Source organism: Alternaria postmessia, assembly GCF_024291825.1.
Source record: "Alternaria postmessia strain BMP 2775 chromosome Unknown scaffold_7, whole genome shotgun sequence".
Classification (NCBI taxonomy): Eukaryota; Fungi; Ascomycota; class Dothideomycetes; order Pleosporales; family Pleosporaceae; genus Alternaria; species Alternaria postmessia.
The window spans coordinates 391,116-418,432 of NW_026260080.1; the positions used below are offsets into that span (position 1 = coordinate 391,116).

Below are 27,317 nucleotides of genomic sequence, written 5' to 3' on the forward strand. Positions count from 1 at the left end.
CCAAGCGTAACCGATTGGGGAAGGCGCAAGGCTACAATCGACAAAGGTACCCTTTAGTCACGCGAGAACCACGGTTTGTCCGCAGTCTCAGGTAGCTTTCTTAGGCATACACGCTTTGCTAACAAGCCAGTGATGAAAGACATTGTGATTTCGCGCTGTTGTTTGTGGGCCAGCCCAGCAGATGCACCATGTTTGCGCAACTGGAACGGCCTATGGCGGACCCCCGCCCGCGCAAATAGTTGAAGGATGACTCTACGCCGCATTTGGGCCGGCAGAAGTTACCAGAATGCGACATAGACTTCGAGTCACTGGGGCTGGTGCCTGAGGCTAATATTGCGCGCATCAGATATCTGTCGTTGGTATCGACACATGTTGGCTGTGATATCTGGCTACTAGATATGCAGGGAACTTGGGTGCACTGCAGTCGCTGCTAGTATGCCAACGACGAGTGGAGATGGACGCGTTGTGACGTAGCAGAATTCTTTCATTCATCATGCGTCGGCCCTGTAATGCCAGATATGCCTGTAACGAACCCATGGACTCGAGATGCAGTCCCACGTATCTCGAGACAGGTACTCCATTGATGTTCCGCCACGTGACCTTTCAGCCTGCATAACGGATCCGCAGCGGCAGCCTAGAGCCTAGACAGCCCTGGCGTGGGCGAGTCCGAGATATCATCGCTTGCTGCCACATCGCATCTGATCAGGCCGCATGATAAACGGCCGATATATCAACCATGCTTTTCCGCCAGATGTAGTTCGCAGATCATCGCCGTGCACGAGTCGCGAAACTCTACCCACCATTCGCTATTGATAATCGGCCCCCCTATCCGCGTGCAACTGATGTTTGACGTAGGCCAGCACTAAAACATTCGCTGGCCTCACTTTGTGCAAACAAACACACAACGACAGATATGCGCCTGCGCAACCCCGCCATACTCGACAACGGCGCACCTCGACTTTCACCATCATGTGGCGGAGAGTCTACTTCTTTCTAATCCTTGTGCGCATCTACTTTGCCCTGTCGCCCAGCTACCTGCACCCGGACGAGAACTTCCAGGGCCCTGAGGTCATCGCCGGTATGTCGCGACTCTGTCTGCGTGTCCTCCCACCACCACGACTGACCTGTTTCTAGGACGCGTCTTCTCCTATCCCGTCCACGAAACCTGGGAATTCACCTCCGAGAACCCTATCCGCAGTACCTTCCCGCTATGGCTCGCATACGGCTGGCCCATGTACATCTTGCGCTGGCTATGGGAGGGTTTCGGCTATGATGTCTCGCCGTCGGTCATATACTGGACACTGCGAGTACTGATGCTGTCGTTGAGTGTCGTCATGGAGGACTGGGCCATCCACGAGCTGGTCGCTTCGCCCCGCGCGCGTCGCGTTGCCGTCATGCTCGTCGCGTCTTCTTATGTGACTTGGACGTTCCAGACACATACCTTCTCGAACAGTCTCGAAACACTGTTGGTGCTCTGGAGCCTGGTGTTGATCCAGAGGATAACAGACGACAAGGTAGGTCTGCTTCGGTCCGCTTGCCGATCTAGGATATGCGGCTAACGCAAGGTGCAGAAGCGCTCCGGCATACTGGCCTCATCCATCCTCGGCTTCATGGTCGTCGTGGGCATTTTCAACCGCATTACCTTTCCAGCATTCTTGTTGCTTCCTGCGACGACCTTGCTACCTCATTTCCAGCGCAAGTAAGTCAAATCCGGTTGTCGTCTTCTCAACTCTTACTGATATCGACAGACCATTCTCTTTGGTCTTCTTGGCTACATTCGCTCTCTTCACAGCTTTCCTTGCTATCTGCGTGGATACGGCGTTCTATACCCCTGGCGAGTTTACCTTTTCAAAAGTCTTCAACGGGCCGGTTATTACGCCCTTCAATAATTTCCGCTACAACTCCGATTCCGCAAACCTTGCCCAGCATGGCATACACCCACGATACCAGCATTTCCTGGTCAATCTTCCTCAACTCCTCGGACCAGCGACGCCGTTTCTGTTCTTCTTGCGCAGGGCGCATATTTCTATGATTCTGGTCTCAGCTATTTCCGGCGTTGCCTTTCTCAGCATCTTCCCACACCAGGAAGCACGATTCTTACTGCCTGCCGTACCGCTAATACTATCCTCGATACGCATACCTACTCCGCGTGTCAGAAAAAGCTGGATTATCACCTGGGTCGTCTTCAACGTCGCTTTCGGCATATTGATGGGCGTGTACCACCAAGGTGGCATTGTTCCAGTCCAAATGAACATCGCCAAAACGAATGAGACAGTTTCTCATGCGTTCTGGTGGAAAACCTACAGCCCTCCGACATGGTTGCTGAATGGCAAGAACGAGGAGCTGCAGACCGTAGACTTGATGGGCTGTCCAGCCGAAACAATGATCGAAAAGGTCAAAGAAGCATTACCGCCTTGTCGAACGCGGAAACCACCAAAGGCTGATCGCGGCGCTGTTTACGTGGTAGCACCAAGATCAGCACATGCTTTGATACCATATCAGAGCCCCACCACCTCAAAAGAAGTCTCGTTGCAGGAAGTCTGGAGCTACCGTCAGCATCTCAATCTTGACGATATGGACTTTGCCGACGATGGCGTTTGGAACACCATTAACCGCGTTGTCGGCGATCGTGGATTGGTAGTGTGGCGAGCTACTCGGAATTGCTGGTCTACACCTCAAGAAGGTGAACCTGTCTCTGAATAGAGACACACATTAGAAAGAATCTTGGTAGTTCGATTTCTTGGATTTATCGTACAAGATATCAGAAATCTGGCAGCGCAAGCTAAACACTCGATTTGTTTTCCCCTTACCTTCTTCTGCATATATACCCAACAAATCTTTTACGTAGTTTCTCTTAATATAGAATCAAGCAAAAAGACCATGTCACATAAGTGCTCTTTCTTCCCACCGTGACGGATACAGATTCAGTGGTAAGTTTTTGATAATTGTTGATACATATGTCACCCTACCTGACCCTGTCTATACAGACCCAAAGCCCTCCTTCACAGCGCCCCACCCAACACCCTAACAGCCCACATGGCCATTCGAACATTCATCCCAACCTTCCTCTCCGGCTTCTCGAACTCTTGCTCATTGACTTGCTTCGCATGCTCACCCAACCACTTGACTTCCTCACCCAATCTCCTTCTCAACCCGGGATCCGACGTCGCAATAACAACATTGGCCTCCAAATCAAGCTCATAAGAGCGTTTAGTATAGTTGCTACTTCCAACAACCGTCAAACTAGGATCTTCCTTCTCCACCTCCGAAGAAGAGGAAGAAGGAAAGGTAACCCACAAGCCCTTGGCATGATACGTCCACCCGCCTTCCTGTCCGACCATACCCTTCTTCCACTCCTTCAGGATGATACTGTCGGCTAGACCCTCGTGTTTGACTTTTCGAAGGAACGATTTCGCGAGATGTGTGTATGCGCCTGGCAACAGGCCGCTTACGCCTTTTGAGCCGTAAAAACCATTGGCGTGGGGGTGCGCGGTCAGCACAGTGCCAGAGGAGGGGCGAGTGGAAAGAAGGAGACGGCGGAATGAGGGTGTCATGTTGAAGTAGCCGGCTGTGAAGGTCCAGGAGGAGTTTTGGAGGGGAGGGGTCGTGAGGTGCGTTAGAATTTTGGTCAGGGCGGGCAGTTCTGTTGAGGATGGGAGAAGGGGGACGAGGGAGAGAATGGGGTAGATTGTTGTTTTTGAGGTCGATGATGAAGGGAGGGCGGCGGGAGAGTTTGATGGGACGAGAAGGTGGGCGAGGTGTTTCTCCGCGGCGGATCTGTAGTTTGATGGTGAGTCCAGGGGTGAGGGTGCGGCGTTTGTTGTTGGCCAGGACATGGTGTAGCCTCCACTTCCTTCTTGAGTACTGGGCTGAATGTCGAAACTCAATTTTGCAACACCATCATGTATCCTTTTGAAGTAGTCTGTTAAATCTTTCGATCGGAATAGGTGATACCGATCCTGTCGATTCGTGAAGTAATCTTCACTCAGATTCGCTCCAGACATGATGATCTCGTCATCGACACCATACAACTTCATATGTTGCAAACCCCAACCTTCGTTGATGCGTTTAGGGATGTACTTCTTTCGGAGACCAGTTAGATTGGGTGTATGGTACATGCGAACTTCTACGCGATCTGGCCCGAATTCTGAAATAAGAGGTGTCATAAGAGAGGCGGTTGAAGGGTTTGGTGTTTCCCTGGTTCCACGGAGAGCGTCAGTGAGAAAAGACACCTTGAGGCCTGGATTATGTTGAAGAGCATCCCGGATTGTGGAGATTAGTTCGTGTTCGGTTTTCCCAATGTAGAGGGTTGATAGATAGATGCGGTGTTGAGCTTTTGATATTTTGTCCTGATAGATGTCAGTATAAGGTCAAGTCGCTGTGAGTGCGCTTGCTCACGTGGCTTGGAGAATCGGTCGTCCAATGGTCATGATGCATTGACTCTCTGTTCCCAAACAAAGTAGAAAGGAGTAAAGAGCAGATTTAGACATCAAAGACAAACACACAACACAAGACTGATGGTACAACAGCGAAACGTGTGATGGGTAGAGATGAAAGCACTATGAGCATCTTTGGGGATAGAGACGGTATAGTAGAAACAGATAGTGAATCATGTATCACGGACAATGGAAAGGACTCAATAGTGAAGACCAACCTACCTTTAACGTTTGATAAAACTCAGCGGGCGTCTGAATAATCTCAATTTGATCTGGCTGAATCTCAAATCGGGGCGCTATCTTATCCAGATCTGTTGTTATCGTTGCAAGCATAGAGGCTTGACTCTGAGGTATCGGCGACGCCATCTCAGCATTCGAAGTCGAATATCTTCTCGTTGTTCTGAATGTCCGAGTGGGGATGCGGAAAGTTCTTCTCCCCGCGATCTTTGGGGCTTGGGCACGTAATAAGCTTCGTATTATCATGTTGGACCTTTGATTTGATATGACGCCGACTGCTGGTATGTGCTTCGACTCCTGAAGTTTTGATGCACTTTGGGGTTGGGCGACAAGGATGACTTGAAAACTAGCGCGTTCTTGGTAAAGCGTGAAAGCGGGGCTTGGCACCGTCAATCGCGAAGCAGCAACATCCGACAAGCATCACAGACGCTGAACAGACCAACCGCCGCCATGTCTACGCTTATGAGAACACTGCGCAACCTGCGCCGAGTCGGCCTCAAGGTAGATCCCAATTGTCGTAATAATTGGCCTCGCAATGCTAACACGTCCGCAGGAATATGGCCATCAAATGGCGGTACGCTCGCATCCCCGCGCCCTCACCTTAAACCGCAGATAGACTGATCGAGTCGCCCGCACGTATAGAACATCGGTACGCTCGGATACGAAAAAGCAGACAGGATGCGGGAGGTGCTAATATGGCCCAGGTGATACCAAAGCCGGAACCCTGATCGGCCAGGACAAGTACGGCAACAAGTACTTCGAGAACTTGGAGGAGGAGCTTCCCCGTAAGAATCAGGAATCTTAGAGATCAAGGCTGTCGTCTGACCGGTACAGTCCGAACCCGCTGGGTCGACTACAAGGACAAGGAGTTCGATCCGTACGTTATATTGAATAACGGGGAGCAGAGCAAAGCTGATTTTGTGACAGTTCTCAGATCGAGCCTGGATGGCACGCCTGGATGTCATACATGGTCGACAAGTCGCCAGCCGCAGACAAGCTTCTGCAGCGCCAGGTCCGCGTCTGGGAGCCAAAGGAGCACAGGCCAACCCTTACATGGAGCCGTTCAGGATACAAGCCTTACAACACGTGCGTTAGAGAACTCGATTTGAAGTGATGGTATGCTAATGGTAAACAGCGTCAAGCCCAAGTACTCTCCATGGACACCTGTTGCCAAGCCCCGACAGTAGGCATTTCATTTCCTATATTAAGCATTGTATATACCAAGAGAAGAAATGGATGTTCCACATGCTGTCAACCCTTCCAGACGTCTACACTCAGAGCCCCTTCGTCAACATTGGTAAAACTACCTCCTTGTTAAATTGCCACAGCGCACTGCTATCATGTGCCCTAAACGCAGCTCCATTCCAATACGTGCTTTTCAAGCCCTGTAGCGCGTTCATCTCGTCGTAAATCCCAGCCTTTATATCCTCAGATGTAGCCTGGACGTAGAACGGCGCATGCGACGTGTAAACGACAAATTCTGGCTCTGTTGCATTGAACTTGTCAGGGTTTGCAGCCTGTAGCCTCTTGATACTAGCAACGAGTTCCCCTTTGATGAAATCGTCAGAGAGAGGATAAGTCGCATTTGAGACATCAGCACCGTAGTAGATTGCCTTGACACCAGGGATAGCGGTTGGTTGCATAAGGTAGATGCCCGGAATTGCAGGCAGATTGTATGGCGTGTCTGGTGCGTAGTTGTATATGAATAGGTCTTCCGGTACGCCCGTGTTCTTGATTAGAGCGGAGTAGTAACCAGCATTGATAAACCTCGCAAAGACGTCACGTTCTTGCTCTTGCAGATCGAACGACGCAAGGAGATCTAGTTTCGGTGGGATGGTAATGAGGAGTTTTTTCGCACAGATCAATTTCACGCCGTCCGGTGTCTTGACAACGAGTTCCACACCATCGTCGTGGCGTACTGAGTTTATCACTTCAGAGGACAACAACAAGCTATCGGCGTCGAGGAGTTCAGCCTGCGCTTTGCCGTATAACTCGCTGTTGTTGCGTTGAGCTGTAGAGATGAGACCGTTGGCAGCGAGTTGCGCTACTAGACTCAATCCGTTGACACGCGCCTGCTCCAATACTGGCATGCTGAGGATGTCCCCAGTGCCTTGGTTCGTGCTGTACAGTGTTTGCACGATAGCTTCGATACCGTACTTCACAACGAAGTCACCAAACGGCATGGTCAAATCTTCTGGAACAGGGTCCGGTAGGAACATTCCACTGTTCAGCACCGGGTACTGGGCCAGAAAAGCGCCATATGCTTGCAGTCCGGCGCCTAAAGCTTCAGGAGAGGGAGCACTGATGTTGACCTCGATGCCGGTGCTGAGGTCGTAGTTTGCGCGATTTGTAGCGAATTCCGGAATGGCTAGGGGTATATCGAAGCGGGCGAAGTAGTCCAGAACGGTACTCTCGTTGTGAAAGACTAAAACACCGTAGTCTTGTGCTCGACCAGTTACAGGGTCGGTGTAGGTCTCCGTGTGCCCTCCCAGACGGCCCTTGACCTCGATGACTACCAGGCTTTTGCCGGCATCTTTGAGGCTTATAGCGGCGTGGGTGCCAGAAGAGCCGCCACCTATTATTGCTACATCACGAGTGATGATGTCGTTGGGACTGAAGGCTGAAGAAGGGTATTTGGAGGGAATTGAGAGGACAGTAGATACGAAGACGGAGGCTACGAGGCCCGCTGAGGGAAGAGAAGAACGCATTTTTGGGAGTGCAGAAGCTTCTTCCTAGACACTGGAATAACCGCAGGTCCTTCTAAGCTTATATACTATGTTTTTAAGATCCTGAGCATCCACATCGACATGCCTGGGTCACATCGCGAATGTGCAGATGCATGGCTACGCCTCTTGGGGTCCATTCTACGTCCATGACATTGCATCCAACATTCCTTCATGTGCCGAAGCACACAGTAGCTCTTTCCAATACGTCCTTTCCCAATAGAAGAATCCAATTGAAGCGCCCAAAAGCCTCGGAAGCATGCAACCTAAAACCCTTACATAGGGGCGTAAGGTCAAAAAGCGATTCAGCATCGAGAATCCTACATATGTTTTCACCTACATGTGTTTGCACCACTTACCATAGCCGTCCTCCAGCTCACCTTGCTTACTTTTGAATAGTTGTGTGGAGTCAGACTGTCTCTGACTGGTCGGAAGAGGATCGCGGCGTAGCATGTGGCGCCCACTGATGTTTACTTGGCAAAGTCAGATCTTGTATAAGACGCACATCTGCCACCTGCAGCGATTCGACATGTGTCTCGAATGAAAGAGGCTGACTGAAACAACCTGACCGGTCAATACGTTGATGTTTGATGGCGCTCTTAGGCAAGTGAAGCGTCCATGCAGCCGTCGCATTGTCCTCATGGCCAAAGGAAGAGAGAATCTCAGTAGCAACAGTAGCATTGTGTATGCGGGTCAATGACTATGAAGGATCGTGATGGTAGCTTGGAAAGGTGGTGTGAATGTAAGGAAGCGGCGTGTGTGCAGTTAGTGCCTCGTCTGTATGCTGCGGACAGTCCCGACAGCATTCCTGTGGCCCGCCGCCCATAGGCTGTGTGGCCCTCGGAGCTTGAAGCTTCCTGTGGCAGCTCTGGATATGTGGGTTGAAAGCCAGGAGGATGGGTCGACGCGAAGTTCGCCGTGGATGAGCCAGTCGCTGCTTTTCGTCTGCGTTCGTACAGCTCCTCTATTACGTGTTCAGCCAAATTGCTCAGGCGGGCTTTCAAGATTGCCATGTCAGCGGCATGGACTATCCATATTATGGTCAGCGTGGTCTCCAGGTCATGTCGCATTTCACGGTGCGTCCTCTCATTTCAATTTTGAGAAGGAGATTTGTACACGAATTCTTCTCCACACGTGCGAGCTGGGTGTACCTGGGTACTATGGGATTGTGAATGAAGGCTTAGTAGCGGTGTCGAAGTCTTGGTGCCATGGTGCGAAAATTCCTAAGACGTTTCCAGTATGACGGCAACAAGCACAGCGGTATCGAGACATGTTCACATGTCGCAAGACTCGAGAGCAGCGCGTCGTTCAACGCTGTGTTGCTTGGCCAAAGCGTTGAGCGCGCTTGGGGGAGCCGGCAGTCCTCAGATGGCGCCAGCAGGCATCTTAGGGCGAAATGTGTGCGAGGGCTTCACCGACTTGTAGGACGCACCTAACAAAGGGCCTATTGGCAATGTCAGCAGCGTTACAGGCCGCATGCACGGCAGATGCAGATTGGTAAGCTGTGGGGGAGCTAACGCTTGGTCCCACTACCCATGGCCCGCGGAGCTGGTCGCAGGCAGCTTGCAGCCACCACAGTACCCCGGACTTTCCTAAGTCCGGCAGCCGCGATAGAGCTGTCGTCGTTATAGGAAGGTCACAGATGACTCTCCGATGTCAGATACGAGGTACAGATAGAGTTTGTTGATGCTTATCGAATTCTGGGGCGGACGTGAGGCTCTTTAGCTCGGGACTCCAACAGGCACGGGCAACCATGGCATTCCTGGTAGTGAAGAGAAGCATCAGGCCAGACGTTGCGCGAAGTAAGACGCCGTTGGCATATGGGCATTGCCCAGCGTGCACAAGACCTAGTTACACGGGCGACATGAACGATGGCCCAACATGGAAAGCGGGAGATTCACAGCTAGTCTCAGTCTGCGCCCTTTGACCGGCTCTTTCGCCCTCGGGGACATTAACGACTCATCCTGATTCAACAACACGACACTTGAGAGGTCTGACGAGGCGGTCAGGACATTGCTGTGACTGTGTAGTGTGAAGCTGCAGGGCGGTAAAGCGCGAAAAAGCCGTAAAATGGATGCATTGCTTGCTCCGTGACACATGCGCAGCGGATGCGTGTGCTGCACAACCATGTCGCCTTGAGTCAAGCGGAGACGAACCCTGTCAAACTATATGTCGTGACGATCTAGCTCTCTTGTCAAGACTACCCTCCATTCCGCGAGCAACCACCGTAACGTTTCGATATAGGAGTTTGTGCTTGGTGAAAGTGTGCTCCGTTGCACCCGTCGTCCATAGAGCAGCAGTTATCTGATCGTCCGCTATCTAATCAGATCAGCCCGGCCTCGGTTGCACATCGGCTGAAATCTCTAATTACATCATTCGTCGATTCGCGCACGCGCGTGAACGTCAGTGCGGATCTGGAAAGGCTCTTGCGGCAACTAGAAGCGCAAACCGAAGAAGCAGCATCTTTCTTCGCAAACCACCGTATCCTGGACGCACCTGCCTGGAGGCCCCTGTCGAACGTTTGTTTACTTCGGCGCAATCGAGCAGAAGGCGCGAATACACTCCCCGGCCCCTCTTCAGGTCCCAATGCGCCTCAACAGCCGTCAATAACGAGTGCGAGTGCTGGAGGGTTTGAACACCACCACAGGTCACAACAGGTCTCGTACAACTCGCAGCGGCAGACAGCATGTTCGCCCACTGTCGAGGCCCGCTCTGGGGCAGAGACGACTTTTCCAGGTGTTTCGAGCAAGAGTAGGTGCTTCTTTTTGGCTTGCGCTATCCCACGCGCTGTCTCAGATGCCACTGCAGCCGTCCGATTGGCGATGCGCCACCACGAACGACTCTGAAGGCTAACACGTCACAGCTATCTCCAAACATTGTTCCCTCTCATCGTATGCGGAGTATCCGTCGCTTACCTACTGGTCCAACTCTACTTCGCCGCCACCGCCTCCAAGTACTACCACGCCTACAGCGTCCTCGAAGATCCCGGCAATGTCTGGTCCTACCGAAGTCGCCACTACGATGGCGACGAAGCCGACAGCGAGGCCGACGACGAACTGGAGCGGAATGAAGACCTTGCGCTCCAAGCAGTCAACACGGTATCCACCATGGCTGTAGATAAACCTCGCGGAGAACTCACGGTCGTTATACTCGAAGAGCTGGCGGTCCTGGCACAGCTTGGACTTCATGTCACTGTGCTGTTGACCAATGTATGGGGCAAGCACGGCAAACTCGCTGCCATTGCCAATGTCGCTGTTTGGGCCTACATCGCCACTCTAGCGTCCCTGCGACTGCTCCTCTCTAGCACGAGCAGGTTCTCATTCCCCCATCTCTGGTACCACACTGCCTTCATCTACGGCTTCCAATGGGTCTTTAGCGTCCTCCTGTTCCGATCAGCCATTATCCATCCGCGATCGTCTCTACACCAGAAGCTTATGATTGGTGATTTCGTCCTCGTTTCGCTACTGTTTCTCATCTCTCTGTGCTCTAGAAAAGGCAACAAGGCAGTAGAATTGGAGTACGAGGGCGACATCGCGCCTGCTCGGGAACCTGTCGCCAGTGTTTTCTCCCTTGCTACTTTCAGCTGGGTGGACCCAATCGTTTGGACTGGATACAAAAAGACATACGAGCTTACCGATGTCTGGAATCTGCCTTCCAAGGACAAGGCCGCAGCGGTCATCGCGAACTACCGTCAAGTCAAGAAAACCTCAGGCTTGGCCTACCACCTTCTAAAGCACTTCAAACGAGGCCTACTCATCCAGGCAGGTTGGGCTGCCATTTCCGGTTTCCTTACTTTCGCCCCGACACTGCTTCTAAAGGTTATCCTGGAGTACGTTGAGAAGCCCGACTTGACACCCGCCAACGCCGCATGGTTCTACGTCATTCTGCTTTTCGTCTCTGGCAGTTTGTCCGCACTTGCAGATGGTCAAGCGCTATGGCTCGGTCGAAAGATTTGCATTCGTCTACGTGCCGTTATCATTGGAGAGATTTATGCCAAAGCACTCAAGCGTCGAGCAGCAGCTACTACTGAGAAGACGTTGGGCGAGGAAAAGAAGAAACAGGAGCAAGACGAAGAGCCAAAGGGATTGAAGCGCATGTTCACTTTCGGCAAGAACAAGAAGAAGGCGAATGGAGCCGCCAAAGAAGAAGACGCCACAAAGCCTGTGTCTGACGCTCAGGTCACAACCGGTGCCATCATCAACCTTATGGCTGTCGACGCTTTCAAGGTCAGCGAAATCTGCGCCTATCTCCATTTTCTCTGGGCGAACACTCCAGTCCAAGTCGTTGTGGCTGTCTTCTTACTTTACCGCATCCTGGGCTACAGCTCGATTGCTGGTATCGGCATGATGGTCTTCCTGCTTCCTATCAACATGTATGTCGCGCGTCAGTTTTCCAAGATTCAGAAGCTCATTCTTGCGGCTACCGATGCTCGTATCCACACCACAAACGAGGTTCTTACCAATATCCGAATCATCAAGTTCTTTGCTTGGGAACAGCGTTTCATCGGACTGGTTAACGAGAAGCGATACACTGAGCTCAAGCATCTGCGACGGCGCTATATTCTGTGGGCGGTGGCAGCTACGATATGGTCGGGCTCACCAGTCCTAATCACGTTCCTATCTTTCTTAGTCTACACGAACGTCGAACATAAAGCGCTCATTCCGTCTGTCGCTTTTACTGCTCTCTCATTGTTTCAAATCCTTAGGATTCCGCTGGACCAACTCGCAGACATGGTTGCTCATGTTCAAGAATCCAAGGTCTCGGTCGATCGTATCGAGGAGTATCTCTCGGAGCCTGAGACCGAAAAGTACGCGCAGCTTATCACCCAGAAGAAGGACGAAGATGGCCAAGCCATCATTGGATTCGAGAATGGTACATTCAGCTGGGGCGGAACGGACATGGCGGACCAGGCCTCAGCTGATGCCTTCAAGCTTATGGATCTCAACTTAACTTTCCGCGTGGGGAAGCTGAACGTTGTCGTTGGACCCACTGGGTCTGGAAAGACATCATTGCTGATGGGCTTGCTTGGTGAGATGACGAAGCTCAAGGGAAGCGTCTACTTACCAGGTGGACTCAGCCGAGAAGACATGACTCCCGATCCCGATACAGGACTCACTGACAGTATCGCTTACTGCGCTCAGCAAGCTTGGCTTGTGAATGGTACAGTCAAGGACAATATCGTATTCGCTAGCCATTTCGACCAAAAGCGCTACCAAGATGTCATTGAGGCATGCTCTCTGAAGCGAGATCTCGAGATACTCGACAACGGTGACGAAACGATAGTAGGAGAGAAAGGTGTAACGCTATCTGGAGGTCAAAAGCAACGTATCTCGCTGGCTCGTGCACTGTATAGCAAGGCCCGTCATGTTCTTCTCGATGATGTCTTGAGCGCTGTCGATGCCCACACCGCCAAATGGATCTTCCACTACGCACTTCATGGACCGCTCATGGCCAATCGAACTTGTATCCTGGTCACACATAATGTCAGTCTCTGTCTGCCACATGCAGAGTTCGCCGTCGTACTCGAGAACGGCCGGATAGTCGCACAAGGAACAGCAGACGAAGTCATCGCCTCCGGAAAGCTCACAGAAGATCTCACAAAATCACGGCCCGCCTCACGAGGTGCTTCCAAGCCTTCTTCTCAAGAGCCTTCCTCGGATGCAGGTGAAGAGGCGAACGGTGATGCTAATCACGCCAACGGATCTGCCAATGTCACTGTGAATGGCAAGCCGGACGCTAAGAAGACAACAGCCAGCAACAGCCAGGAGGAAAAGAAGGCCGAGGGTGGTGTCAAGCTCAGCATCATCACAATGTATCTGCGGGCTATGGGCCCGTGGTACTACTGGCTTGGTGCTACTATCGCTTTCGTAGCCGCACAAATCTCCTCGGTGTCCACTAATCTCTGGATCCGCACGTGGGCAAACGCGTACGCAGAAAAGGGTTATGCTGTCATGGGTACACACCATCAGACTCCAGTGACACACGCGCCGACTCTGAGCGGTATGGGCACATGTATGAACAGTGGCACCTGCAGCTGGAACATTCCTTTCTTTGCAACCCAACCGGAGCAGCAGTCGTATGCCTACAACAGTATGCAAACCACTTTCAGCGCTCCGAACCCAGATGTTAACTCGGCGTACTTCTTGGGTGTCTATGCCATTCTTGGACTCATCTTCATGCTTATCACATTCTTACGAGAGGGCTTCCTGTTTGGTGGTTCTCTAGCTGCATCCAAACGCATACACGAACGCCTCATTCAGAAAGTTACGCATGCCAAATTCCGCTTTTTCGATCAGACCCCGCTCGGCCAGCTCATGAACAGATTCTCCAAGGATATCGAATCTGTCGATCAAGAGGTGGCCCCTGTCGCTATTGGTGTTGTCCATTGTTTCGCTTCTATCATCACCATCGTCATCCTTATCTCGGTTATCACGCCTGCTTTCCTGATCGCGGCTTTCTTCATTTCAATACTTTACTTCCTTATCGGTCGTTTCTACATCAACTCGTCACGCGACCTGAAGCGATTGGAGTCCGTACATCGAAGCCCGCTGTATCAGCAATTTGGTGAAACTTTATCTGGTATGACGACCATCAGAGCTTACGGTGATGAGCGCCGCTTCATTCGCGAGAACTTGAACAAGATTAACACTCAGCATCGACCTTTCATCTATCTCTGGGCAGCTAACAGATGGCTCGCATTCAGAGTGGATGTCGTTGGTGCTATGGTCGCATTCTTCTCCGGAGCCTTCGTTGTGCTCAGCGTTGGACGCATCGATGCAGGTGCCGCTGGTCTCGCGCTCACCTACGCTGTTACCTTCACTGAGAACGTCTTGTGGTTTGTTCGTCTTTACTCCGCCAACGAGCAGAACATGAACTCGGTCGAGCGTGTCAAGGAGTACCTCGATGTAGACCAGGAGGCTCCCTCTGTTATCCCAGAGACCCGCCCACCTTCCAACTGGCCAAGCAAGGGATCCGTAGAGTTCATCAACTACAGTACACGATACAGGACCGACTTCGACCTTGTCTTGAAGGACCTGACCTTCAAAATTCTTCCAGGAGAGAAGGTTGGTGTAGTGGGCAGGACAGGTGCTGGTAAAAGTTCAATGGCTCTTGCCTTGTTCCGAGCGTTGGAGGCCGAAAAGGGCAAGATATTGATTGATGACATCGATGTTGGTACAATTGGCCTGCATGATCTGCGGGAGAATGTCGTCATGGTACCGCAAGGTAAGCAAATATATGGTCTATCAAGATTCAGCAAGTGCTAACATCCAACAGATCCGACCTTGTTCACGGGCACTATCCGAAGCAATCTTGATCCTTTCTCAATCTTTACTGATGAGGAGATTTACACTGCACTACGCGAAGTCAACCTTATCTCAACGCTATCACGTCCGGCATCTGGCACTGTGACACCTACCGGAGCCGCCTCCCCACCCCGCGCTGTTCAAATCCCTGTCCCTACATCAGGCGCCGTGACTGCAGATGTCAATGCCAGCTACTCAGCCGCTACTACCAATCCTGGATCCATTCTCGCAAACCGCGACTGGGAGCGTGGTGAGACACAAGAAGACACCGTCTTGGTGATGCCCGATGGGCGTCCCGCAGACCAGGACGATGTTGCGGCACAAGCTGCGATGGAGGCCGAAAACAAGAACCCTTTCAAGAACCTGAACTCCCCAGTATCAGAGTCCGGTTCCAACCTGTCGCAAGGTCAAAGGCAACTGCTCTGTCTTGCTCGAGCGCTACTCAAGGCACCCAAGGTGCTGCTGATGGACGAAGCCACGGCTTCCATCGATTACGCAACCGATGCGAAGATTCAGGAGACTATCCGTCAGATCAAGAACACTACTATCACTATCGCTCATCGTCTCCAAACGATCATCGACTACGACAAGGTCCTTGTTTTGGATAAGGGTGAGGTCATCGAATATGGTCATCCGTACGATCTTGTTCGGAAACAAGACGGTTCTTTCCGGTCCATGTGCGAAACAAGCGGAGAGTTAGAGACCTTGACCAGTACCGCGAAGACGGCCTACGAAGCGAAGCCTAGAACAGCTGCCGAATAGAGGTCCCTGCTTCGAACGTACGATCGCGCACTTATTTTCCTTGTACATAGGGCTCAGAGGATGAACAGGGTGGGTGAGAGTGATGAAATTTAGACGGGGTTTGGAAAGAAAAAAGTAAGCGATCAAGAGCCGCTTCTCATCAGGGCGCAAGCATATTTCCTTTTTGTTTCATTGTCTCGGCGTATACCAGAGCCTATGGGTGGTTGCCTGCTCTTAGTGTACACATAGTTAAGTCTAATCGGCCTTTTTCGCGCTGCATAATCGACACGTTGACGTACCAAAGATCCGTAAGTCGTGATTTGCCTAAACTTGCGCAGATATGATGAGTTCCAGTCAGCAGTGCTCGTCAGCAAGTGCATGCCGGCGCTCGGAGATGTTGTATCGGATCTTGGCGGATGCTTGAAGCTGACCGAATGCATAATCCATTGGTGACCACCGATCACTAATTCAAGCCAGAGGCTGGGAAGTCCGGTCTGTCCAGCTAACCTACCATAATCCAACATCTGGTTCCGATCGGTCAACGAAAAGCGATATATACTTCGCTGGCTGCGTGGCTGCCTCAAATGTACCAATCACGTGGCCGAAAGTAAGCTTCTTCCGGATCTTACATGCCTTTTCCGGCGTTTCCTCACACTTGCCTTATCGAACATTCTATGAAATCATGACACCCATTCATTGATATCTAATGGCTTTTTTGCTGACAATTAAAAGGGCGTTTTTGTACGAGTGATTCATGTGAAATTGCTGGGAGCAAGGGGACCATCCCTTGCAGGAGCCCTTGGCGATCAGGCTGGAAGTAGCACCTGTCAATATAATAATAGTATTGGTGCGCCTAGAAATTCGAGTAGATTTTCTGATAATCACTTTTTCCGCTGGAACTTCACCCGCTAGCATTCAGATAGTATGGAGACCCTCAGGGAAATAGTGCGCGATGCACCGTTTGGTCAGCTCGTTCGCTACGCAACACGTAACCGCGTCTTCAAGTATCCAGAAGAGTTACCTGGCTTTGAGATTCCTCCTGCATACACTGAAAGAAACACTAGAGCCTCGGGCTCGACGACTCAAGCGCACTCTAACAACTCCGCAACCGCCATCAGCCAGCCAAACCCGGACCAGACCACTAACGCTCCCCTTCCAGACGACCTAGAGAAGCTTCCCTCTCGAACAGAAGATATTGAGAAAGCCCATTCGCGTAACTCAACCTCAACAGACCACGAAGAACTCGGTGTCCCAGCAGCCACAATCGCTTCGCATACCCTCCCCTTCAGTCCTGAACGCCTTGAAGCCGAACGTCTCGAAGCCACTCTCTCACTCCATGGCACGCGCTCAGCACCTCATGCTATCGCTCCTACAAAGACAGCCGACGGTCTCATATTGGCAGAATGGTACACCACTACCGATCCAGCCAACCCTCACAACTGGTCTCGGGGGAAGAAAGCTTGGACGGCGTTTCTGATCTGTCTGTATACGTTTATCGTGTATGCAGGGAGTTCGATTTATGTTAGCAGTCAGATGTTGGTTATGGAGAGGTTTGGAGTGGGTGCTTTCAAGGCGAGTTTGGGGTTGGCGTTGTATGTTTTGGGTAAGTCCTTGCGTGTTCTTATCTGTTGATATTGTTTTACGGTATGATGAGGCTGACAACGTATCTACAGGTTACGGAATTGGACCGTTGTTGTTTGCGCCGCTAAGTGAAGGTAAGAGCATACCCATACGTCTTCACCCATTCCTCTCCGAATAGGTCGCTACCACCACGAATACGACGTTTGACTGACAGCTCTTGTAGTCCCGCAACTCGGCAGAAACATACCTTACATCACTACCTTCGCTCTCTTCACCATCTTGACTCTACCTGCTGCACTAGTGGACAACCTCGGCGGTCTCCTCGTCCTCCGTTTCTTGCTAGGTTTCTTTGGAAGTCCGTGTTTAGCGAATGGCGGAGCAAGTATGCAGGATCTATATGCTCTGCTGCAGTTACCCTATGGTCTTGCTTTCTGGACGGCAGCCGCATTCGCTGGACCAGCACTTGGACCTCTTCTGTCCGGGTTTTCTGTGTATGCCGAGAATTGGCGCTGGTATGTCTCTTTCCTTCAACAATTCGTGATGTGCACTGCGTGTTGTCTCATGCTGATCACATATCCATAGGTCACAGTGGGAACTCCTATGGATGGCCGCCCCAGTATTCCTCCTATTCTTCTTCTTCTTGCCGGAAACACAACCTACTACCATCTTGCTGCATCGCTCTGCTCGCCTTCGTGCACTAACAGGCAACCCAAACATCCACACGCAGACAGAGATCGATCGCAAAGGCATCAAGTTCTCCGCCACACTCGCAGATGCTATCATCAAGCCCTTGGAAATTTGCGTAAAAGACCCTGCTCTCTTCTTCATCAACGTCTACTCCGCTCTAACCTATGGTATCTACTACTCCTTCTTCGAAGTCTTCCCCTTGGTGTATCTTGAGATATATGGATTCAATGTTGGCGAGATGACGATAGTCTTCTTAGCAATTATTGTGGGGTGTTTCATCTCGATTACGATTTACTTTTCATATCTGAAGTTCTATCTCACACCGGATATTTTGAAGAGAGGGTTGAGGCCACAGGAACACAGACTTGTGCCAGCAATATTCGCCAGTTTCGGTGTGCCGGTTGGATTGTTCCTTTTTGGTGAGTTTCAGACGGCAATTTTGAGCAGCTAAAGTGGACATGAATGCTGATACATGTAGGCTGGACGGCTCGTCACTCCGTACACTGGATCGCTACAGCCATCGGTATCACCATATATTCGACCAGCGTTTTTATCATCTTCCAGGCTGTCTTTTGTAGGTTTTCTCTTGAATTTCATGTTTTCTGCTCACTTTGCTAACCATTGTATAGCATATGTTCCCATGTCCTACCCAACCTACGCTGCATCTCTCTTTGCAGGCAACGACTTTTGTCGCTCGGGTTTCGCTTTCGGTTCCGTGCTCTTCTCCCGCCCCATGTATATCAACTTAGGTATAGGGAAAGGCATTAGTCTTTTGGGTGGGTTGAGTGTTATGGGCATTGTAAGTCTGAACGAAACAGAGAATTGGCGAACGCAAGCTGACTCGATCTAGATCGGGATGTATTTGATCTGGGTATACGGTGCGAGGTTGAGAGCAAGGTCTAAGTTTGCTGTTTAGATGTGCGATGGGCTACGGTCGAAGGATTCTGAGTGGCAGTGGTAAATATGGGAATGGTTTTGGTGCTGCGTTATGCCTGTGAAAGAACTGGATACCTGATGACGCGTTTAACCGCTATGCTTTGGATTTGAAGAATGGAACAGCACCAAACAGAGAACATACTATCGTGTTGGCCTTTTGGGCAACACGTAGCTAACTGATATAGCTCCACAGCTAAACTTGTGCCTGACTCACCAGTTCACTGCTCCGAACCTTGTAGTTGAATGACGGTATCACTCTTGCCTAAGCTTTTTGCATGCTGACAAAGATAGGACGGTATCTGAGACCCTATTCTGTATCTTCACTTCGACCAGAATACTATAAGATCATCGATGTCCTCGTCATCAAGCTCGCTCGGCCTGTCTTTGATCTTCGGTCCATCGCCTTCGCGCTTGCTTCGTAATCTAACATAAACCTGATAGCAATTTGCCAACTCGCTTTCTGCTTCATCTGTCTTTCCAAGCGCACTCAACGCTTTGGACCGCATCCAGCACGCTCGCATCTTCTCTGGGATGTAGGTATGAGAAATGGAAAATGCGCCAAGAGCATGATTGAGAAGAGCGAGTGCCATGTCGTAATTTCCAAGTTTGATGTGGTGCTCTGCAACTTTGACGAAAACGTCGGCAGTACGGTGATGACGGTTTCCAAGGGTCAACTTGTAATGCATGAGTGCGCGGCGATGATAGTCTAGACTGGATTCGACGTTTCCCAAGGCGTGAAGGAAGCGACCTGTGATGAAAGAGACCCGGTCTTCCTTGCCGAACTCATCCTCGCGGTCTTTCAATCCCTTTTTGAGTGTGCTTGAAGCTAGCTCGTTGTTCCCTTGTAGCCAGTACGCCAGACCCAGGTTAGCCAGCTGCAACGAAGTTAACGCTTATTACATATATTGTACACAGATAGTACTCACGGGTAGCGAGATCATAGTTTCACCAAACTTGTGGTATTTGCGCATCTCCTCAATGGACTTGAGGAAACATTCTTCGCCCTTCTTCCAATCACGATTGAGCATGTGCGCATTTCCCAACTCATTCCAAGAGATGGCGAGACGCATATCCTCAGGGTTTTTCTTTAGGCTTTCCTTGACCATTTCCTGGTTGAACATCGTGAGATACTGTAGGGCGTCGCTTGGCTCGTTAATCTCAAGGGCTATGCATCCTCTGTTGTGTGCTATCTCGAGAAGTGAATAGTTTAGCTTTGAGAGTGTCACAGGACTGTTCTGTGCAAATTCGGGATGCTCCAGTAAGCGAAGCTTGAGGGATTCGCATATTGACTGAGCCATGTTGTTGGAATACACAGCATCGAGAGACTGGCCACGTTCGTGTTGGTACCAACCACTATCTATGAGTAGTCTGGCGAACTCGTAGTCGTCAAATGAGTCAGGAGATGGTGTTATCGATGGATACATAGTTTTAAGGCGCTGTACATGGGGGAACAGCTCCTCACAAGTTTCCCATCGAGCGATGCCATGTCTCCAAGTGAGCTCTTGGAAAGTCCACCTGTCGTTGATCAACTCGACACAGGCCAGGAAGTGACACCTCATCTCAGACTGGCGTAATCTGGCTCGAGCCACATCTTGCACAAGCCTGTGTACTGACAAGGTTCGTTTGCCTTTGTTGCCGGTAATCAAAGATCGCGCGAGCAACTCCGTACGTGCTGCAACATAGTTGGTTTTAACAAACTGAACCAAAACAGAATCGTCTTCTTGTACTGGCGAAGTGAACACTGATTCTGGGATTGAATCAGGGTCGAGCATAGAGACGATATTGATAAGTGTTGAGCCTTTCCCAAGGCGGTCGAAAGCCCACACTGATGCGACGTTGGATTGATAGTTACTGGGAGAGCGCAATTTGTCCGGAGTTTGCCAGTCGAAGAAGGCTTGTGAGCCCTCACGCTCCTCGAAAGAGTAAAGAAAATCCGTAAATGAGATATCCTTAGAAGCGACGATGGAGCCCATTTGGCTGAGGGCCAGCGGTAGACCACCCAGACGATTGGCGATTGTAGTTGCAGCTGCCATTTCGGGACCAGGAGCTGGTTCTTTTCCAGTCACACGGAACAGATAGTTCGTGGCTTCGGATAGGCTGAAGGGCTTCAGCTCGAGAGATGCTGACCATGAGTACGGGTTGCGACTGGTAATGAGCACAGAACCTGGCCCGTTGTATGGCCAAAATCCATTCAAAACATCGCCATCCTCCACACCGTCGAATACCAGCAACCAAGAAGCCAGTTCCGGGTTTTTTTCGCCTTTTTGAGATCTGTTTTTCCGGGGTTTAACGAGCCATCGCTTCAACACGTCCTTCGTGTAATCGAGGTCCATTGCATTTCGGGAATCAGCTTCTACCAAGCCTAAGCCGATCGCCAAATCCTTATAGTCTTGTGCAATCTTTCCAACATCTTCTGCTTGGACCCATAGAACAGCATCGAACTCGTTTCTATGTTTGGACGCAAAATTCGCTGCGATCTGTGTCTTCCCCATACCTCCAGGACCATACAAGGCATAGCATCTTGGCCAGCTTACAGGCTTATTGTCCGTCGACTCATTGTTGATAGCCGTGCATAAGGCCTTTTCCATTGCATCTAGCGCGTAATCTCGGCCGTAGAAATTTTTATCAGGGGTTACAGGCACCTGGTAAGCAGGAAGTGATGGTCCAGAAAATGCGTTGGTTGACGAATCTTCAAGAAAGAGACGCTGTAGAAGAGGTTGCAGGGTCTCATCTCTATCATGGCCGAAGTAAGGTTGCCTTTCGATGAAACTCCAGTCTTCCTCATAGGATGAGCCGAGAAGTGGTGTTGTGTCTCCACTTCTAGTGGGTAATTCGAGTGAGCTATTGCCATAAGAGTCCTCGGAGAATTGCAGACCTGCTGCATCGTCTGACGATAGGACCCGAGAGCCGTTCTCACTTTGTACAGTGAAATCGTCGGCTTTGCCTGTTTGAGAGTGGCCTTCTGGATGCTCTTCGACTTCGTCTTGCCATGGTAGAGCCTTGACTGCAAGGAATTCCAGATGAGCCGCTAGGTGTCTTACTATGCGTTCGGATATCGATCTGTCTTTCTGCATCTGACTCGCACCAGTTGAATCTCCGATATCGTTTTCGGTCGGTATATAAGAACAAAGAGGACATTGTGAAAAGATCATGGTCGTTGGCACTTTGCTTCGATTGGCTAACACGGGCAACTGCGAATCGGTAAACGACTTTGCGTGCTGATCTCGCATGTGTTCAAAGTAATCTTGTTTACTTGTGAACAGTGTTGCCGAATGAGCTTTGGATGTGCACCTCCAGCGGGTTTGGTGGCCCTGGAGGTGAGCTTTCCAAGTAGCTTTATCCTCGAAAAGCTTTAAATCATCTGGACATCCTGCAAAGAGACACGTATAGGGCTCAAGATCCTCCAGAACATGTTGTCTATATTAGAATCAGTTTTTAGCTTGTGTAAGATATTTCCAATCTCAAGCGAGGGAACGGGACTGCTATGGGAAGTAAATTGATGGAGTTCGCGATCACATACCTCCAGCGAGAAGCTCTTGATTCTTTGATAGGCAATATGAGACAGCAGTATGGGCATTCAAATTCCTTGCTACCAAGGGCGGGCTTGGGTGGGCGCGGCAAATCTACTGGTACACTCGCGGAGGGCGTAGCAGTGAAGGATGTAGTCTGGTTCGACTTTGTGTCCTCCAACACAATACTAATTGGAACAGACTGCTTCTGAAGCGCAGATGCAGAGGTATGTGATGGGTTAGATGCTCTAACCCGCAGACGCTTGGGCGCCAGCGTGTCTACTGGTGAGGCTTCATTCGTCAGTGGAAAAGCGCGTACTGTAACATCCATCTCTTCGGTTTCGTCGCCATGCTTCAAATCCTGTCGCATAGTCCCTTTCGATATATCCACGCCAAACAGCTTTTCCTGATGGCGCCTTCGGTACAAGAAACGTTTGCGCCGAATGACTATGCCGTTCGATAGTTTTGCGCGTAGAAACTCAGGCGCGTCTGGAAAGCAGTGATCCACTATCTGCCGAGCGAACCCTGCGAATGACTCGTTCAATTCGTTGCCATCGTCATCTCTCATGATGAAACGTTCGGCTTTGTCATTTTGAGATGATCTTGAAGGTTGGCGGATCAACAAAGAAAATCTGAAGAGCCGGTCAATCGCTCTCTCTATGCCTGGTAATCTCTTTTCTGGCGATGAGTTCTCGGCCGAGGTTTCAAGTGCCAGTTCTTCCTGAACCGACTTCGTCTCCGATCCCTGGAAAGACGATATTGCAGAAGACGTAGAGTCATCGAAGGATCCATCTCCGATTGATCCGTTCGCTCCAGTAAGGCTGTCAATACGTTCAAGCACATCGGATGTTTCTTCTGGTCTCAAGCTTACGATGGCTTAGAAGATAAAGTTAGCGAGTAATGATACACGACAAAGCCTGATTCTTCCCGAGGCCCCAAAACACGTCGCCTGATATAGCACATCCGTGAAGGAGGATTCACTTGCCTCTGTGTACAAAATCTGCCAGGGCGATAAGGAATTGAAGCATGAATTTCTGCGTGCTTAGGCTATCACGAAGTCGGTAGTCGAGTGATGCGTGTCCTTCAGCAAAAGCTCCGATATTGCCAGCCCATATCTTGAACCTTACATACTGTTCCTCAATCCAAGTGGTACCGTAAGTACCATCGACTTCCTCACTTGCAGATTTCAGCTCCGCGCTGATTTCGATCAGCAGCTTGAATTGTTCGAGGCATCTTTCAGCAGCCGTGCGAAGCTCACGGGACATGCTTGGGGACAGACTGATGTCTCGAAACGACTGAAGAATGATGAATGGGGGATAAAGAGTGAAGCGACAGCAGAGCCTCGTCCGGTGGGAAACACCTGAAGTGATGGCCAGTAGAATTGCCGATGCGATTCATCCGTAGTTGATGGTGTGCGGTAGGTAGCTGGTATTGGTAGTTTAGGATCGCAGATACGCGGGGTAGAACGCCCGTCAGCCCAATGACGCCCTCATCAGTGACAGCTCACCGGATCTATCGTTGGCTGTGCTGTCAGAAACTCGGCATTCCTCAGATAATAGTCTCTCCTTCGCTTGCAAAGGCTCTAGATCTATCTTTCGTAACACAATGTCTGGTGCTGAGCTTGCTTTGGCCATTGTGCCACTCGTTATCGTACTGGTTGAACATCACCGCACCGTCTTTAGAAAGGGCAAGGCTTTGACCTTGTCCAGAATCAGCAACGATCAACAGTTGGACTTTTACCAAGACCTGCATGGAGAGCTGACTCTGCTCAACATGATCTTGGAAAGAGTGCAAAGTAAGGCCGCCAGCGTGAGGCTCAGCGGAGCACAACCAGAGATGTCGCAGGCCGAATCAATCAAGATTTCACTTGGGCACAGCGCAGACGATTTCCAAGCCATTCTGGAGCGGGTGTTAAAGAGCATAAACGATCTCGTACGAGAGAAATCAAGTGCGCTGACAAAAGACGATACTGTAAGTACTGTACCGTAAATGCCCTTATGTTTGTACAGCACAGGCTAAATCTTTTAGGGAACTCAGCGTGCTATGCTTCAGAGGCTCCGTCGCCTCGAGGAAAAGATCAAGAACGGCGACGCATCGAAATCAGCCCGTGAAAAGTTCCGATTTACTCAAAATGACAGAACTCGCAATGTAGCGATGAAACGTATACAAGAAGGTGTATGGAAGCTAGAGCGTTTGCTCGGTTCTTCAACTGAGATCTTTGAACATCAGAATCGTGCAGCGCGGCGGAAGACTCCCGCCAACAGGATGAAAAGACTCCCGGAAGAACTGTTCAAGAAACTGGCGAGTAAATGGCCTTGTTCCTGCAACGCGCGGCACCTTGCAAAATTGTGCTTATGGAATTGTTGTTACGCTGGTGACAACAGCAATGACTCCGAAGATAGTCTCGACATTATCGTATCTGTGCCTGTCGATAAGCGAGATTCACATCACTGGAAAGAAACAACTATCCGTATCACGGAAGTGTGAGTCGCAAATTTACAACGGGTACGGTGTTTAACTCTACTGACAGTCTGTTAGCCAGGAAAATCAGATCAATGAGAATAACCATAGCGAGCCCCATGTTCGATTCGCAGGCGGCCAGGCACCACCCACTTCTCATGCAGCACTGCCGGGTCGCAACATCGAATCTGAGTCACTGTGCGATCTTCTGCAGAGAGCAAAGACTCCCAACATAAGCCTTCAAATCTTGTTTGAAAATGGCATGCTTTGGCAGCAGAAGGCCAGGCTATCGCGCTTACAGATTCGCCATCAGTTGGACGCATCTCTAAAAAGTTTGCTCGAAAGTGACCAGCGCTGGAAAAACTGCAATCTTCGTGACAAGTCGATCTTGGCTGTGACTCTAGCACATGCGGTCATGCATCGCTCAGAAGGTCCTTGGCTGCATGCAGAGTTGAACAAGGATGAGATCTTCTTCTTTCGGAAGAATAATGGTCATCATCCTGATGTTAGTCGGCCGTTCCTTGCGATGGACTTTACAAAGCAAGAGATAGTGCCCGATGAAGAGCATGATCTGTTCTCAATCCATCCAAACCCTATCCTTTTGTCTCTGGGTGTTCTGCTACTCGAGATCACTAATGGAACTTTGATAGAGGATCATTGGGATACAGACGACCTGACGGATGGTTCGACGCAGAATGATAGCACAAACTTAACAGCAGCCATCCGTTTGCTGGAGAAGTCCGACGGTAAAGTGGTGGTTGGGCTACAGAAGGCGGTAAAGGCTTGTCTCGAGTGGGACAGCATGAATGACGGAAGGGACGATATGGACTTTGCGAAGCGAGTTTACGAGCGCATTGTTGAACCATTAGAGGACGTGTTGTGGCATGGCTTTAACATAAGACCAGAACAACTAGGATTTGATTGAATGCGCATGGGCCGGAGAGTTTGAAGCTCCGCACGTAACGTAACAACAGCTTGCCCCACTTTTCCCATGCAGGTGACGTGACGTATGCACTTTTGATTGGTTGTGCCACGGCACACTGCCAGCTCAGCCTCCATCCCAGGAGGAAGCAAATATTGGAGGCGCACGTACGATGCAGCGCGTTGTCAGCAATCTCCCTTTACCTTCCACGCTCATTTGAGTAAATTTACAAACTGGCATGTATTCCATGTCTCATACTGTAGGCGAAGGGTTCACCTTGCGTCAATTGTGAATGCTCCGTTCCAATTCACTAACCAGCTTTAGTCCTACGCTAGATGGTCCACCCGCCGAACATTCCTACAATGACAGGCTCCACAACTGGTCCTGCCGCCGATTCTCAAGTTGCTGCCCCTTCGACCCACACGCTCGCCCTTAAAGAACCGAAACGACAGCCATGGCGCGAGATCTGGCCTGCGCCTCGCGAGCCTCAACAGCAGGCACAAATCTATGGCTTTGCCAAAGGGGAAATAATGGTGTTTGATGGCAACGCCGGCAATTTTTTCGCCAGAGATGGCTGGAGCGTTGAACAAGAGAGCGACACACAACCAAAATAATCGTAATATATCAATTGGGCTGGAGCGATAGGCTGCAACAAGACTGCGATACACAAGCTTGGAAATTCGACGCGATAATTTAAGGTTAGGGCATTAATTAGCCATTTAGTCACGGCGAGACGGTCTATGATATTCAATACGGGGTCAACTGAGAGGATATTGGACATGGCATTCGAATGCATATACACTGGCGCTGTAAGACAAGGTTAGGGGTCATAGAAAAGGGCATTGTCGCAAGAATTGCTCTGTACTTTGACCTCGCATGGTTTCACGATACGTATCTCTATCCTCGCTCCAGGCTACAACACAATATATTTAATTGTAAGATGAATTACCAAGAGATCAAAAGTCACCGAAATACGCAAGCGCCCTTACTTCAATACTCTCCCGGGGCTCTCCCTTCTCACTTCTAAGTTCGAAGGCGGTGTGCGGCACAGGTTTTGTTCCCGCGTCCACATCAGTATCACTCTGCAAAAAGATCCATGCCTCATCTTCCCTTTGATCACTGCACCACCACCAGTCCAATCCTTCACTCCAATACAGCTGTCGATTTTCCACCACATAATCGGGGTAAACTAGATCACACGGCTCCATATCTTTCTCCGTATCGACGGAGTGTGGATTGCAGAGAGCAAGTGGCCAGTCTTTCACGGGGCCGCGTAACGGTTTCCAAAAGCTATAACGCTTAGTTCAAAGAACAATTGACAAAAAGTTTTTGATGATACGGGAAAACACGTACTTAACACACTGGATTCTTGCCTTTCCGATATTCGAGTTATCAGGATTCAGCTGCTTTGCCATATCCACCGCCCAGCCCATCGTAGTATCCACATGTGCTATACTCGTCGGTTGGTTCCACCGATAGCTTTCTCCAGTACTGATCGGGAACTCGGAATGTCTCTTTCTAATGGTATGCTCGAAAATTTGCACTTTCTGTGCCCCAAGGAAGTCTTTGATGATGTTTGCAACCTCGCGTAAGTAAACACGTTTTACAGCATCATCATCGTCAAATTGCTCATATGGTAGTTGAGATTGGAAGGGTAAAAGTTGGAAGCCATGTTCGAAGAAGTCCAGCGGCTCATGGCGAGTGCGTACGTCTTTGACAGTAATGTTGTGATTTGCTAGCTTGATGTTGGAAGGTGGGAAGGCTGAGGGTGGGGTGAAGCG

General features: G+C 50.3%; 8 protein-coding genes across 8 annotated transcripts; 5 read left to right on the top strand and 3 right to left on the bottom strand.

Moving 5' to 3' along the window:
- Nucleotides 1-969: 969 nt before the first annotated feature.
- Nucleotides 970-2,703, top strand: J4E82_001895 (uncharacterized protein; the record flags this gene model as incomplete). The annotated part of the gene is made up of 4 exons (XM_051728202.1): nucleotides 970-1,078; nucleotides 1,135-1,514; nucleotides 1,572-1,699; nucleotides 1,749-2,703. 4 exons carry the CDS (start codon nucleotides 970-972, stop codon nucleotides 2,701-2,703), a joined length of 1,572 nt encoding a protein of 523 aa, XP_051592084.1.
- A 299-nt stretch (nucleotides 2,704-3,002) lies between these two features.
- On the bottom strand, nucleotides 3,003-4,802 carry J4E82_001896 (uncharacterized protein; the record flags this gene model as incomplete). The annotated part of the gene is made up of 2 exons (XM_051728203.1): nucleotides 3,003-4,349; nucleotides 4,659-4,802. 2 exons carry the CDS (start codon nucleotides 4,800-4,802, stop codon nucleotides 3,003-3,005), a joined length of 1,491 nt encoding a protein of 496 aa, XP_051592085.1.
- A 321-nt stretch (nucleotides 4,803-5,123) lies between these two features.
- Nucleotides 5,124-5,860, top strand: J4E82_001897 (uncharacterized protein; the record flags this gene model as incomplete). Its single annotated transcript, XM_051728204.1, has 7 exons — nucleotides 5,124-5,174; nucleotides 5,227-5,247; nucleotides 5,316-5,322; nucleotides 5,378-5,458; nucleotides 5,508-5,550; nucleotides 5,601-5,759; nucleotides 5,809-5,860. 7 exons carry the CDS (start codon nucleotides 5,124-5,126, stop codon nucleotides 5,858-5,860), a joined length of 414 nt encoding a protein of 137 aa, XP_051592086.1.
- An 87-nt stretch (nucleotides 5,861-5,947) lies between these two features.
- Nucleotides 5,948-7,381, bottom strand: J4E82_001898 (uncharacterized protein; the record flags this gene model as incomplete). Its single annotated transcript, XM_051728205.1, has 1 exon — nucleotides 5,948-7,381. One exon carries the CDS (start codon nucleotides 7,379-7,381, stop codon nucleotides 5,948-5,950), a length of 1,434 nt encoding a protein of 477 aa, XP_051592087.1.
- A 2,701-nt stretch (nucleotides 7,382-10,082) lies between these two features.
- On the top strand, nucleotides 10,083-15,462 carry J4E82_001899 (uncharacterized protein; the record flags this gene model as incomplete). The annotated part of the gene is made up of 3 exons (XM_051728206.1): nucleotides 10,083-10,147; nucleotides 10,260-14,620; nucleotides 14,672-15,462. The coding sequence occupies 3 exons, from the start codon at nucleotides 10,083-10,085 to the stop codon at nucleotides 15,460-15,462; spliced, it is 5,217 nt and encodes a 1,738-aa protein (XP_051592088.1).
- A 903-nt stretch (nucleotides 15,463-16,365) lies between these two features.
- Nucleotides 16,366-18,559, top strand: J4E82_001900 (uncharacterized protein; the record flags this gene model as incomplete). Its single annotated transcript, XM_051728207.1, has 6 exons — nucleotides 16,366-17,044; nucleotides 17,115-17,156; nucleotides 17,246-17,534; nucleotides 17,605-18,128; nucleotides 18,188-18,283; nucleotides 18,339-18,559. The coding sequence occupies 6 exons, from the start codon at nucleotides 16,366-16,368 to the stop codon at nucleotides 18,557-18,559; spliced, it is 1,851 nt and encodes a 616-aa protein (XP_051592089.1).
- A 406-nt stretch (nucleotides 18,560-18,965) lies between these two features.
- On the bottom strand, nucleotides 18,966-23,419 carry J4E82_001901 (uncharacterized protein; the record flags this gene model as incomplete). Its single annotated transcript, XM_051728208.1, has 4 exons — nucleotides 18,966-19,520; nucleotides 19,572-22,062; nucleotides 22,166-23,030; nucleotides 23,317-23,419. The coding sequence occupies 4 exons, from the start codon at nucleotides 23,417-23,419 to the stop codon at nucleotides 18,966-18,968; spliced, it is 4,014 nt and encodes a 1,337-aa protein (XP_051592090.1).
- A 340-nt stretch (nucleotides 23,420-23,759) lies between these two features.
- Nucleotides 23,760-25,539, top strand: J4E82_001902 (uncharacterized protein; the record flags this gene model as incomplete). Its single annotated transcript, XM_051728209.1, has 3 exons — nucleotides 23,760-24,125; nucleotides 24,183-24,329; nucleotides 24,697-25,539. The coding sequence occupies 3 exons, from the start codon at nucleotides 23,760-23,762 to the stop codon at nucleotides 25,537-25,539; spliced, it is 1,356 nt and encodes a 451-aa protein (XP_051592091.1).
- Nucleotides 25,540-27,317: the final 1,778 nt, after the last annotated feature.